Raw genomic sequence first — 15524 nt, forward strand, 5'->3', positions numbered from 1 at the left:
GCCAAGAATATCTTCACTTCAACGCCTTTCACTTGCCATTTCTTCTTCCTTGCCTGCACTGTTTCCACTTGGTTTGCTATCTTATTTCCTTTATGTAATGAATAACATTTACCACCAAATAATCAATGTAAATATAATCTGGATATTTGTTAGAAAATAGTGATAAATGTATCTTAAATGTGTGGTCCAACATATAATTTAAGGCAATAGATTTTTACCCAAATGTTTGGATTGAAACCCAGCTCTGCCACTTAGAGGTTTTTCTCTAAATTCTTATAAATCCTCACTGTGCTTTTGGTAAAATAGGTATAAATACCCATCTCATTGAGTTACTCAGGAGATTAAATTAGATAATGTGAAGTGCTTTTCTAGCTCATAGTAAATGATTCATTAATACTATTTTTAGTTTACATAATTCCTGCCTAATATTTATAATTGTATTGACATAGAATCAGGTTAAAAATATAATGTGCATATTATTTTTCCACTGGAAAGTTAATCCTACAAGTTTTTCCATGCTGATTAAAAAGTCTTAAAATGGGAAAATAATTTTGAATCCTATTTATATAATGGCATGCATTACCGATGCCATGATTAAGCCATACTTCATCATATTAAATTGTTTCACTTTCGGTTCTCTTTTATGATTGCATTTCAATATATATTCACCTGGATATGGTATCCCCTTTTTTATAATAAAATAGTTTAATTATCAGTTGGGCATGGTGATTACTCCTATATCCCAGCTGCTTGAAAGGCTAAGGTGGCAGGATTGCTTGAGTGAAAGAGTTCAAGGCCAGCCAGGGCAACACAATCAGATCCATCTCTAAAAAAGAAAAAAGAGTTAAAAAAATTTCATTAGTGTAAGTTCATAGATGTAACATTATTGGTTGAAGTGATCTGAAACTTATTTATGACTCCTCTGAAATTTACCCATTTTTTTCACATGCATGGTTTGAATTTATAGTGCTATAACATAAAAAATACACATACTAGTTCCATTTTTGTTGTTTAGGAAAAAACTGAGAAAAAATAAACATCTGATTTAGTGCTAAATGAATCAAGGACAATATTTATAGTGATTTAATCCATTTGTTATTAGCATTAGGACAAACTAAAGTACATGATGTCCAAGTTACTTCTTTAAATTCATGTAATTGTTTAACCTTTGTATTAAGTAGCTGTTTATTCACAATACATTTTTAACTAGAACAAATTAATAAGAAACAATAGAACATCATAAATTGTAGTTATTTGATCATTTCTTTAAAAAATTAAGAAATAATCATGTATCTGCTCAATTACTATTTACAGATCAAGAAGAGCATAAAGACATTGTTTGAAATTGATGTGTGTAAATATAATGGTGTGCCTCTAAAAATTAGAAAAAAATGAAATTTTTATTTCATCTGAAAACTGTTGTGCCTCTTTGATCATTTGGCAAATCTGCCTTTCTTTTTCTTATCCAGAAGGTAAAGTAACTGATTGATCCAGTTACCCTACTGTTAACCATTCTACAGAGATCTTCTCATTTAAAACTTTGATACATGAATACTATCCTGAAGAAAATTAAATGATTGCAAAGTAGTGAAATCTAACAATAGAGACAAGAGGAATGAGTATGTGTTATTTCTATTTAATATGACTATTTTCTCTAATATTTTACTTAACTGAATCGATCAAAACTTGTAATAAATTAACTTACACATAACAATACTGATTATTATATTTTCTAACTTTCAGTATAAAGAACGTAACTCCAAAAGTAGGAGACCCTGAGACTCGTAAAGCTATTCGCCGTGCCTTTGATGTGTGGCAGAATGTAACTCCTCTGACATTTGAAGAAGTTCCCTACAGTGAATTAGAAAATGGCAAACGTGATGTGGATATAACCATTATTTTTGCATCTGGTTTCCATGGGGACAGTTCTCCCTTTGATGGAGAGGGAGGATTTTTAGCACATGCCTACTTCCCTGGACCAGGAATTGGAGGAGATACTCATTTTGACTCAGATGAGCCATGGACACTAGGAAATCCTAATCATGATGGTGAGTACATGTTTGTTTTGCAGTGTAAATACTTCTATTATTATTTCAGAATACCCAAGAGATTTAACAATTTACAAACTTAAGGTATAGATCCTAAATTTACTTTTAAAATTACAAAGCAATATGTAAGCATACTTTTATGGCATATTAGGATAAGAATTTGTGTAGGTCATTAGATAATATAGTTATATATGTGTTCTTTTGATTAAAGATTAGAACCTTACACTGTCTATAAATACTCTAAAGTAAGTTTTATCTTCTTCACAATGTGATTCCTTAAAAGATTTTATAGTCAGTGTTTAAGTCATGAAATACATATTAAGAAAATTCTGCTGTTTTTTACACCTTGTCCCAGTGTTTCTACTTGAAATTTAATCCTGATTAGCATCTGTAGTCTGGCTTCTACTATATCTTTTCTACATTATTTTCTCTTCCTTTTTTTTTTTTTTTTTTTTTTTTTTTGAGGTGAAGTTTTGCTGTTGTCGCCCAGGCTGGAGTGCAGTGTTGCAATCTCAGCTCACTGCAACCTACACCTCCTGGGTTCAAGTGATTCTCCTGCCTCAGCCTCCCGAGTAGCTGGGATTACAGTTGCCTGGCACCACACTCAGCTAATTTTTGTATTTTTAGTAGAGGCGGGGCTTCACCATGTTGGTCAGGCTGGTCTCTAACTCCTGACCTCAGGTGATCTACCCACCTTCACCTCCCAAGGTGCTGGGATTACAGACATGAGCCACCACACCCAGCCTAGTTTCTATTCTATTATTACCTTTCTAGTCTATAATTTTTGCAGGCCAGGCGCAGTGGCTCACACCTGTAATCCCAACACTTTGAGAGGCCAAGATGGGAGGATCCCTTGAGCCCAGGAGTTCGATATCAGCCTGGGTCTGCTTTTTAAACAAACTCCTTCTTTTTTTTAAAAAAAATTAACATTAAGAAAAAAAAAAATACACACACACACACACACACACACACACACACACACACACACACACACGTTATTTTTTGCTCCTTCTCTTTTGTCTATCATCCATTTCATTGGTCTCCCAATCTGATGGGACTATATAATTTATTATATTTTCATTACATCTTAATTTTTACCAAAGATCATTTTTTGCAACTGTATGCCAACATATCTATCAGTTTTCTAAGCTTACAATTATTCTGATATGCAAAAATAATGTAAAACTCAGAAACTTCAATACCTTTTAGCTACTTAATATGAGAGTAGTTATTTAATATAAAAGGCATGTGTTTCTTCCTAGTCAACAATGCATATTTCAATTCTGTGTTTTAAAAAATTTGCAGTTATAGGATCATAGAATAAGATTTCTATATAGCCATATCACCAGTTTTTATTGTGAAGACTTATTTTTCTTCTGAGTGTAGAATGTTATTTAACTATAAGTGTACATTTATTTAATGACAACTAATCACGTAATAAAACTCTTAATTTCACCTTGATGAGTTAACCCTAGTCATGACATTAAGCTTTGTTTGTTCATCAGAGGGTTCAGTTACCTGGATTAGTGTAATTAATAGCCTTGCAGTTTTAGGATACCAAGGGTTCTGTCATGTTTTGGATAGGAAAAATTAGGTTGAGTTAAATTTCAAATAACATCAATTTCAAAGAAAAAATATAATAAATAACTGTTGATGTTTTCCAAAATAAAGTATATAGTAGTAAGATGATTTTTTTCAAATGGTTATTAATAGTTGTATGTGCTGTAATATTAAATTATTATTACATTTTTAAGAACAGATTTGAAGACTAGTGGAGATTTTAGTATAATAGAATGAAAAGCCAAAAACTTTGGAGGCCAACAGACGTATGTTTACGTGCTGGCTAATTATTCAAAAATGTGTAGATTTGTTTTTACCATGCAGTTTATATTGCAGGCCTGTAAGCATTATAAGTAGAAGTGCTTTTTATGCAGGCATGTTTAACCTACTGTATACCTGAGCATCTAATAATAAAATATCTGGAACATGGTAGTTGGGGCATACCAGTTTGACACATAAATCATTTAAAATAAAACATGTTTGTTTTGTTTTGTTTTGTTTTCCAAAATCACACAGGGATTCTAGTGAAATAATTCAGACTTCTTGAAGTCAATTAAAAAAAATTTTTAATAATATAAGAAATGCTTGCATTCTAAATGATTGACAAGAATAACACTTATAATGGTAGAATTTTACTGACACAGGCTGCATTTACTTCCAGGGAAAAGATTTTCTTTTGATATTCTGAAAAGATAAAATTGTATTTTATTGCAACAATGGATCTAATCATTAAAACAATTGTAAATCTATAGTTTTGAAGATGTGTCAGTTTGACTTTGTGACCTCTTAAATTTAAAATTATTAAAATCCTATATGAAAGAAATGTCTATCAAGTTCCCCATATTTTGTCTTAAAATATTGAAGTCCTCCATGAGGAAGGTTGCATGAATTCTTTAGCTATAAGCTTTATTAGCTGGGTTTTTTTTTTTTTTCTTTTCTTTTCTTTTTTTTTTTTTTCCAGAGACAGGTTCTCGCTATTTTGCCCAGGCTGGACTTGAACTCTTGGGCTGAAGCAATCTTCCTGCCTTAGCTTCCTGAGTAGCTGGAATTACAGTATTACTTGGTTTTTAGGCATCAACCAACACTCTGAAAATAAAGAAAATCTTTTGGGAAAAAAATCTACAGGGAGATTTTATGAGAAGAAATAATAATGTTTACACCGATTTGAGTGTGGTCAGTGCTTAGAATGCTTAATAGTTTTGTATGATTTAAGAATTTTTCCAAGGAATGTATATGTGGGAAAAAATTCTGAAATATAACGTGGCCTAAGGGGAACAATCAAGTCAATGCACTTTTGGCTGACAGTATTCATGAGTCGACTTCCGGAGTATGTTAAATACGTTTCTTAACAACTCTGGAAGTATAACATTCTTTTTTTTTTTTTTTTTTTTTTTGAGACGGAGTCTTGCTCTGTCGCCGAGACTGGAGTGCAGTGGCCGGATCTCGGCTCACTGCAAGCTCCACCTCCCGGGTTTACGCCATTCTCCTGCCTCAGCCTCCCGAGTAGCTGGGACTACAGGCGCCCGCCACCTTGCCCGGCTATTTTTTTGTATTTTTTACTAGAAGACGGGGTTTCACCGGGTTAGCCAGGATGGTCTCGATCTCCTGACCTCGTGATCCGCCCGTCTCGGCCTCACATTCTTTACACATAGACAAATGACCAAAGAATGTGAACAAAACAATTGTTTAATATTTGAGTTTTTATTTGGAGAAAACTTTGTGTTTACTTGTTTAACAAGAACACTGTGCTGGTGAATGAGCCTGAAGGAAAGGACTCTGCAAAATAATAGTGTTTCAGAATTTCAAGAGATTAGGGAGACATTAATTGACTGTTGGAGATGTGATGCCATAAAGATTTACTGCTTAATTGAAATTCAAACTTTTAACCAGCAACAGCAGGGCAGCTAGAGTAGTGTCGGGCTGAAGTATTGATCATTTATCAAAAGAACAGCCTCTGTCTTTGCTTGTGGTACTGGTGGCTGTGGGGAGAATTAATTCATTTTTACATTCGCGATTCTAACTATATGTGAGACTATCTTTTTATATCACAAATATGCAAGGCACAGTTCTGACATCTTCATTGATAAACTTTTTCTTTTCTTTATTGTAGTCCTGGAATGCCCCCGGGCTTACTTACCTGGATTATTTTCTTTCTCTTCTATTCACAGCTCTTGAGCAGCTAGGAAACAAAGCAGCTTGTTTATTTAGCAAAAATGCAAATGAAAGAGCCTCTTGATAAGTACCCAGCACATTTTCCAGAGCATATTGCTCAGCTAATGAAGGCAATTTGAATTCTGTCTACCTTAAAAGAGATAAACAGTGTCTTAGGCTGCCAGTAACCCTTAATTCATTGTTATCTACTTTCCTATCAATTTGCTAATAGTCATACCTTTTGAAAATTCAAGCTAAAGACCATTAAGTGAATTACAAAATAGTTTTATTAAAATAAACACATTCGCACACACTTATATACACAACCCTAATACAAATAATGCCTTTTTTAAGATTTTTTATTTTCGTGGAATGAATCAGCAACACAGTTAACGTCATTAACTATTTTCAAACATGCAAATTAATTCAAAATAGAAAATATTTATCATGATAGTAGTTTTAAAAAATATACATTGCCTGAATGTGAGTTGGAAAATTTAACTCCAGCAAAATGTTAAGATTCATTAACAATAGGACATTGTTTCCTTGTCTATGGTTAAAGTTAAAATGGTGCTATCAATGTAAAACAAACGTATCACAAGGATTCTTCCTAATTAGACAAGCATCTACAGCAGTAATATAATTTTAAATGGATACTCTCCAAGCAAAGCAGGTTATCTATTAAAATAATATGTAAAACTTATGACAGAAAAATATCTAGAGGCATATCCTATTTTAACACATAGTTGCAATTTTGTTAAAAAGAATACATTGCAGTGACTCTGCTTGCTGTCAGGAAGTTCACTGCCTAACATAAGGAGATAACCAGGAAGGTTATCAACGCTGTTGTAGCAGGCTGTCAAAAAAAAAAAACAAAAAGAGAAAAATTATGATAAAAATGTCATCTGAGACATCAAAACCATTAAATTCAATTCATCATTCACTGTGAAGTGATTGACATCTACATCCAAACCCACTCATTCCTGAGTACACCTAGTTTAAGTTAAATATGTTCATGGTGTGATACTTGAGTCAATGGACAGGACTTAGGCTGACCTTGGAGAGTTAGCTTTCTGTAACTGAGATGTCCATTTGGTGCCATACTACAGAAAACACCTGTGTAGAAGTAAACCTAAGCCTTCCGCAGGTTTACTTCTGCACAGGTTTACCTCAGGTTTGCCTTCCCAACCTTTCCTGCTCATTTTGCAACTGCACTGCTATATAATGTTTCTCAGAGGCCTACAAAATTTGAACTTTGATATTTGAGGAAAGAAAGAGTTAATACTGCATTAGTCCGTTCTCAGACTGCTATGAAGAACTACCTGAGACAGGGGAATGTATAAAGAAAAGAGGTTTAATTGACTCACAGTTCTACATGCTGTATGGGAGACTTGGCTGGGGAGGCCTCAAGTGAACTTAAAATCATGGTGGAAGTGCTAAGGGAAAGCAAGCATATCTACACATGGTGGGAGGACAGAGAGAGAGAGAGTGAAGGGAAAGTGCTACACACTTTTCAACAACCAGATCTCCTTAGAACTCACTCAGTATCACAAGAACAGCAAGGCGCAAATCTGCCCCATGATCCAGTCACCTTCCACCAGGTCCCTTCTCCAGTACTGAAGATCAGATACCAACTGGATATTTATGAAGATGCGTCTCGTCAGTACAACCAACTGTGGGAATACTGTCTCAATTCATCTGTCCTGGAGTTTTTGAAAAGGAAAGGACTTGATATGGACAGTCAAGGACCTTAACTCATCCTTAAAATAAGTTAACTTATTAAGATTTTAAATTCTAAAAATATTAACTCTACCACATTTTTCTTATCATGTTTTAAAACTGGAGAATGAACTCTCTCAATAATTCGGCTTTCACAACTATTATGGAGGATTATGTATGTTTGCTTTTAAAAAACTGACTTCTTTCCTTTTTTACCGGAATGGGCTTCATTATACTGAATCTGTTTCATTTTACAAGACTGGTAACCAAAAGTTTCATAGTACTGACTTTTTAAAAACCTTTCAATTACATTGCCTTACACGATTACTATGCAGTCTCTACTTGGTTATTTATTTTTAGATCCTTGTGTGCAGTTGGAAAATAGCAGAAAATTTGATATAGTCACATTCACAAAAATATGTCACTTGTTAGTATTACACAAATGTATAAAAGGATCACAAACATTAAAATGCATATAATATAGAGTTCTAAATAAAGGGAAGCAGATTAAACCAGAAATTCCTATGACTTAACACAACAGATTTTATTTCTTGCCCTTGTGGTGGGATAAGAAGCTCTGTCCAAACACTCTATCAGAGACACCAAGAATAACGAAGGCTTAGCATCAACACATGACTTTGGAAGTTGCCTCAGGTGTCAACGTCCAGGCAGCAGTTGATAAATTTGCTCATGTGAGGGATTTGTTTGCCATCCCCTGGTATCTGTGGGGCATTGGAGGACTCCCTGCAGACACCGAGATGCACAGATGCTCAAGTGCCTTATATATGATGGTTTAGTATTTGCATGTAACCTGTGCACAATCTCCTGTATATTTTAAGTCATCTTTAGCCTACTTATACTACCTAAAACAAGGTAAATGCTATGTAAATAGTGGTTATACTGTAATTTTTAGAGAATAAGGACAAGAGTTAAAGAGTCTGTACATATTCGGTACAGATGCAATCATGTATTTTTTTGTTCAAATATTTAAATCCATGGTTTATTGACTTCATAGATGCAAAAGCCATGGATGTGGAGGGCCAACTATTCTACTAAACTGTTTCATTTCCCCCCTGGTTGCACTAAAGTGCAATACTATGGCCACAACTAATCACAAGGAAGGCAGGAGAAAGGTGACAGGTTTAATGAACAGCTAGTCCGTGTCTGCCACAACAATATGTTGAGAAGTAAATCAATACTACTTGGATTTTATATATACTTTGAATCTCTTGGTAAGTTGTTTAATCATAATTCATACATATTTTGCCCTATTGTCCATTATTTAGCTATTGTTATTTCTCTTCTCTTACATAGTCTGTGTAGAAATATTCCTTCTAATTAATCTTTAAGGTTTTTTTTGTCCTTTATTCTAGACAACGAGACAAAATGAAATCGAAGTTTCAATTTTCATCCCCTTTTTTCAATATAGACAATATCTTTAAGTTTCTGAAAAAAATCCAGTTGGTCTGAATTAATGATTTAATGGCATTATTGCTTAAATTATCTAAGACTAGTAACAGATTTCTGCTTTAGTTTTGTACCTTTTTTGCAGAATTACAGCCATACCACTTTAAAACCTAATATGCTACAATTTTTGTAAATTTCCTACAATGTAAACAAAGCAACACTAGCTACTAACAACAACATTTAATTTATAACTCTCTTCTTTAGTTGAAATCAAGAGTTGCCAGAACCCCCACCCTCTTCCCTAAATCTATTGACGACATATCATGGAACCAGCAGAAATAGACTTTGTTATAATCCACAGTGGAGATTGTAGCTTTGCCATTGATTTAATGCATCAGAAAAAGAAGAATGTGGGCATAAGAAAGATTCCACGTCTGTTCAGTAAAACTGTACGTACCGGATGCATATGTCCTGAGCAATGGGAATTGACCTAAGACCATGGAATATCAGCCTGCTTTCCAGGTTTTAATTGAAAAGATTGTTTGACCAGCATGTAAAAAAAAAGTAGTGAAAGTAGGAGATATTATAAAAAGCCTCTCTATGGGTTATCATCAACCATAATCAAAGATGCATAAAGAAGAAAACAAAAAAAATAAAGTGCTAATTTAAGTGCACATTTAATACATTCCAAACACAATTCTAAATTAGTTTTGTGTATTTAACTCATTTATTCCTCAAAACAAATTTGTAAAATATATAGTGTAATTACTTCCATTTTGCAAGGGAACTGAGGCAGAAAATTTATTAACTTGCCTAAGGTTAGGTAGTCGTAATAACAGAACGATACCATTAAAAGGATACTGAAGAATCAAGGAAAAAGGAATATCTACTTGAAGACTCAGGAAAAAAAGGCTGTCAATGAAAGTATTTTATCAAGAAAACCAGAAAAACAATATTAGAAACAACTCAGAACATCCGTTGCTGTGCTTGCTATGGATCAGGAAAAGAAAACCTGTTATTACTGTAAAAACTGACTCTGTCATGTGGAAGAAAATCTTGGTAAGCCATTTCTAGGAAAGTATGAATAGATAAAATGATGTGAAAGCCAAAGATAAAGTATAGATATTGAAGATCTGGTAAATAAATTCAGCTTAAGAGTGCAAGATTCTCTCAGGATGGAGGAAGAGTAGGAAAATTAAAGCAAAATAAATAAGCAAACAGATAATAGCAATAATGTTCAATTCTAAAATGAGACAGTAGTGTGCAATTCAGAAGTCATTTTATTCACTGCAAAATTGATAAAATCAGATCCATAAATACATATATCCTGTAAGTAAAAGATTCTTTCAGTCACTATGCAGAAAAAAAAAAAATTATTCCCAAAGGACTAAAAAGTAAAACTAACCATTGTTTTTACTCCTGCTATGCAAATTTCTAAAAGACAATAGAAGAAAATAGAAGACATAATATTTTTTATATATTCTAATTACATGCATATTATTTTCATTATTAAATTATATCTGTAGTTTTAAAGTATTCCCTTATAAATATTTGTTTTAGAAATCATGTGTCCTGAATTACACTTCCTGTGATTTAGTAGTAACATAATTTAGTATGTAACATAATTTAGTAGTAATATAATATAAAGATATAAACAAAATTTGGACCGAACATTCAGTATGTATTTATGTGATAACATTCAGTATATTATTTATGTGATTTATTTATGTGATGTTAACATAGAAGTCTGATAATGTATTTTCACATATTAATCCTTCAACAAACATTTTTTTGATCATGCTATTATGAAATATTTGATAGAAACCTAGGGAAAGACTTAGCATTATGTAAAATTTAAATGAAAATATTAATGATCTATACTGCCATAAGAGAAGCAGAATTTTACAACCTACAATGGATATATAATACACTAATTTTAATAAGTAACATGTAGATATTTTAAAAGAAAACTCTTGGAATGGTTACTTCTGGAAGACAAAATATTCCAGAGATTTTTCTTACTACTAAAGAAGTAGATAAGCAATAAGGTACAATTTGTATTGAATGTTTTGACATCACATTCAGGAAGGATATCTCCAAATGATCAGTAAAACAGTGAGCTCAAACTAAGAGTTTTGAGTGGTGAGTATGTGTGAAAAGCAGAGACCAAACCTTAGTTCAGGGGCAAGGTGAGCAAATTGAATCTGAAGCTCCCACGTTAAAATACTGCACTTGGATATGGACAAAATGATACACATACATACACAGCTCCCTGCATAAGCAAATATATATCCTCTAGAGGAAACATACTGGGTTTAGGCACCCAACTATTTTCACAGGTGGCTCTCATGCAAATAGAGGTTTAGGAGCAAAGATCACTAATACAGAAGGAAACAGATTATCATGAATGAGAATCAGCTCTAAACAATAGATTAATCTTCAGGATTTCAGATACTGAGACTATGAAATTAAGTTGCATAATCTTAAAATAGGATATCTTTTAAAACTTCAGGATATCTTTAAAAAGGAAAAAATGGAATCACAGAACTGAGCAGACATCAAGTGACTATGAAAAGGAACCAAGAAGAGCTGAGGAATAGAACTTTAGAAATGTAATAGTAAGAATAAAATGTAATCATAAAAGTTAGATTGAATAGCAGGCTAGTATTGGTTGAAGAAATATTTTGTGAACAAAAAGATAGATTTGCAGATAGTAAATCTGTAAATTGCAGTATGGAGAGTAAAAAAGATAGGAAGTATTAAAAGGTAAGATATATGGGAAATAGGACAAAATGATGTAATATAATACAATTGGAGTCCCAGAAGGAGAAAACTGAGAAAATGATGGAAAGATATGCAACATGCAAAGTATACTTGTTGATAATTATCTGGAGGTATAAATATGAATCCACAGATAGAGGAAGCTCAATATATTCAAAGCAGCATAAACTAAAGGCATGCATGCGCACACACACACACATACACACAGACACTTATTTTGTAGTAACTGCTGTATACCAAAGAGAGAATTTTTTCCAAACCAACAGATAGAAAAGACTCATTATGTGCAATTTCACAGGAAACTCTCATAGTCACTGGAAAGTCAAGAAGACAGTGGAATACATTCAAATACCAAAAGAAAATAACTCAACCTAGAATTGCCCAGCAAAACTCTTTCAAAGGTTAGGATGGAAAAAAAAAATGTATAAAAGGTGAGACAATTGACCATTCACTTAACAATTCTTCAAAACTTTCTGAGACATGAAGTACAGGAAGAAAGAAAATATTCCTAGAAAAAAACTTAGATGAAATAATTTTGATGAAAGAAAGTAATAAACATTGCATGCATACATTAATAAAAATGTGTAATCTGTATAACTAAAAAGAAATAAAAGTTGATTGCATAATAACAGCATGTAAACCATAAGACATGAGAATTAAAATGTTCTCAGATCCTTATATTGTCTTAGCATTAAGGAATTAATTTTTTACTGTATTAAGTGGGCATAGTAAATCTTCACAGATAACCAATAGTAGAAGAGGTAACAAAAGAAGAAAACCAAAATAAATGTAAAATTGCAACAGAAAAAACTATAGTTTTTAGAAAACAAGCAAATAAAAATTATAGCATAAAAAAGCAAATAAAGTGATCAGATGATAATATGATAATTTTAAAATTTCAAACATATCAGTAACCACAATGAATATAATTGAACTAAACTTGCCATTTACAAAGTAAAGTTGTTGGAATAAATAGAAATAAAATGCTATCTATAGTTTATAATAATTTATATACAAAATGTTAGAGCAAGTGACAGTGAAGATGTGAATCAGCAAGAACATTTATACCTGCTATGTAGGAGTATAAATTGTTCAAAGAGTTGGAGAAAAGTTTGGAATATAAATTGTTCACAGTTGGGGAAAAGTTTGGAGTATAAATTGTTCAAACAGTTGCCGAAAAGTTTGGCAAAAACCTAGTAAAATTGAACATTTACATAAATATTTACCGAATTTTTTTTTTTTTTTTGGTTTATTGGCATTCTAAAGAAAGCTTTGCCCTTGTGCATTAGTACATATATACAAGAATGTTTTCATGGCATCATTGCTTTTAATAGCCAAAAAAGAAGGACCATTTAAATGTTAGTAGAATGAGTATATAAAATTCTTATTTATTTACAATGTGGAGTATTAAGAGACAGGGAAATACAGTACTACGGCTACAAGCAACAGTCTAGATGAATTTAAAAGACAATAATGAATGAATAGGGCAAATTGCAAAAGACTAGATACAATATAATCACATTTTTTCTAAGGTTCAAAACAAACAAAATATATATTCCATGTGGATATAGGCATGTAAATGTGCTTTTCGAAACAGCAAAGGATACCACAAATTTGAGGATAGTGATTAGTTTTGAGGGAGGTAGAAGAGTAGAAAAAGAACAAACATACCTGAGTAGATGTAAAGGAGTTGGCAATATTCTGTTTTGAACTTGGGATGGCAGATTTTCAGATGCATGTTATTATGTTTTGTAATTTACAATAAGGTATATTTTGCTGTATGTGTCTAACTATAATTACGTAATATCATAGGATCTTGCTGAGCATATTGAACCCAAATAAATATTGTTTGATCTTAATTGAATTGTACCAGTCACATTGAATTGAAGTTTTCATGCACAATGGAGCATTTGAATTGAGAATTGAAAAAAAAGTGTAATTCTGACAAAGAGAAATGGGAAGAAAGAAATGTTAAAGCAAAAGAACTATATGGGAAAGATCATACTAAAAATGATTAGGAATATTTGTCCAGAACCACGTTGCTCAACCTCAGCACTATTGGTGTTTTGGAACAGATAATTCATTGTTGGGGTAGGAAGAGAGATGTTCCTATACATTACAGGCTTGATGTTTAGCAGTGTTCCTGGCCTCTAGCCATAGATACTGGTAGCATTTCTGAATTGTAATAACCAAATATCTCCAGTCTTTTCTAACAGTCCCCTAGGAGATAAAATCATCCTCAGTTGAGAATCACTGGTCTAGAAGACAAGGTAATTAAGAGTGAATAGTAGTAATAATATGAAGACTAAGAAGATTGCTTTTATCCAATTTGTTGAAGTCAGTCAGTGACATGCTAATGAGGTTGGATTTCTCTTAGGGCCCATTGGAATCTACTGAATGCTTTTCAACAAGGGAATAAAATGAGTATACCTGCAATTTAAAATATTGTATCCATGTTGCAGGATATGAGATCTATTAAGGCGTAAAATATGAAGGGTTGAGTATGACCTGTTCTGAGCTTATTTCTCTATTGAAATGGTTTTTTGGCCTTTTTTCAATATTATCTCCCATACTATTACTATTATTTATTTCAAAATATATATAGTCATGTGAAACATAATTGTATTTTGGACAATGATGGACCTCATATATGATGATGGCCCCATAAGATTATAATACCATTTTTTCCTGTACCTTTTCTATCTTTAGATATGTTAATATAGATACACAAATATTTATAGTTGTGTTATAGTTACCTACAGTATTCAGTACAGGAACATAGCTGTACAGGTTTGTAGCCTAGGAGCAATAGACTATACCATATAGCCTAGGTGTGTAGTAAGCTTTACCATTTAGGTTTGGGTAAGTCCACTTTAATGTTGGCACAATGACAAAATCACCTAATACATTTCTTGGAGCCTATCCCCATCATTAACTGACACATGACTGTTCTAGAGACTTATGGGGTATTAAAAATAGAACAGTTTTGAAGACACTCTACAGGCAATTATGGGTTTTATTTAAATTAGATTATTGTACAAAATAAAATATAGAAGCATATGTAAGAAGCAACTTTTTAACTTCAGGAATTGACTTATTCAGTGTGAAAATTCTGCTAACTCCACCTGACTCTAGAGCAAGAACCCTTCCTGACTTCTCTGTAACAATTGTATTTCATGTTTGTTAAACTCACCACTTACAGGTTTTTAAAAATTGTGATGTCTTAAATTGTATCTTGGACATATCGAATTTTAAATTCGCTCATTCATAACAGAAAAAACTTGTTTTTTATTTAACACTGAGTTATTCAGAGTTGAAGAAGTTGTTTCATATTGTATAGTATTGAAAAAGAAATCTCAAAATAATAACTTAATTCCAATTTCTCTTACCTTATTTTGACATATATAAAAATGGAACTTTATTCTCTATTACTGGCCCATATTATATTAGTCTCTCTATATATAAATTATCCAATCTAAATTTGCTAAAATTAGATAAAAGTCTCTAATTTTTTCATGTTAACTTTTAAAACCAGACTTTATTTTGTTCCCTTCATAATATATGTTTTCCAGATACATACACACACGTACATATATACCTATGCAGGATACTTCATACTATGTATAAATTAAACAAAATTTTTAAATATTGTAATTTAGGTCATTTTTTTAAAGTAAACTTGGCACTTTGTTAGAACTTTCTTTTTGCATGCAAACATTGATTTTTTTATAGCCACCTAAAACAATTAATTTTGTTATTAAATGTCTGTTGGATAGAATATTAGATCAAGAAAACAGCATCGTTTAGCTCTACTAACAAGAATATGTATCTGTATGCATACTAAGTACTTTTTAATGA

General features: G+C 32.3%; 1 protein-coding gene across 1 annotated transcript in view; it reads left to right on the top strand.

The window, feature by feature from the left end:
- Positions 1-15524, top strand: part of MMP16 (matrix metallopeptidase 16) — a 294102-nt gene that overhangs the window by 157372 nt on the left and 121206 nt on the right. Inside the window, exon 4 of the mRNA XM_050801222.1 lies at positions 1744-2048. Coding sequence (XP_050657179.1) covers positions 1744-2048 — 305 coding nt within the window. The remainder of the gene's footprint in view (positions 1-1743; positions 2049-15524) is intronic.

Source organism: Macaca thibetana, chromosome 8 (assembly GCF_024542745.1).
Source record: "Macaca thibetana thibetana isolate TM-01 chromosome 8, ASM2454274v1, whole genome shotgun sequence".
NCBI lineage: Eukaryota > Metazoa > Chordata > Mammalia > Primates > Cercopithecidae > Macaca > Macaca thibetana.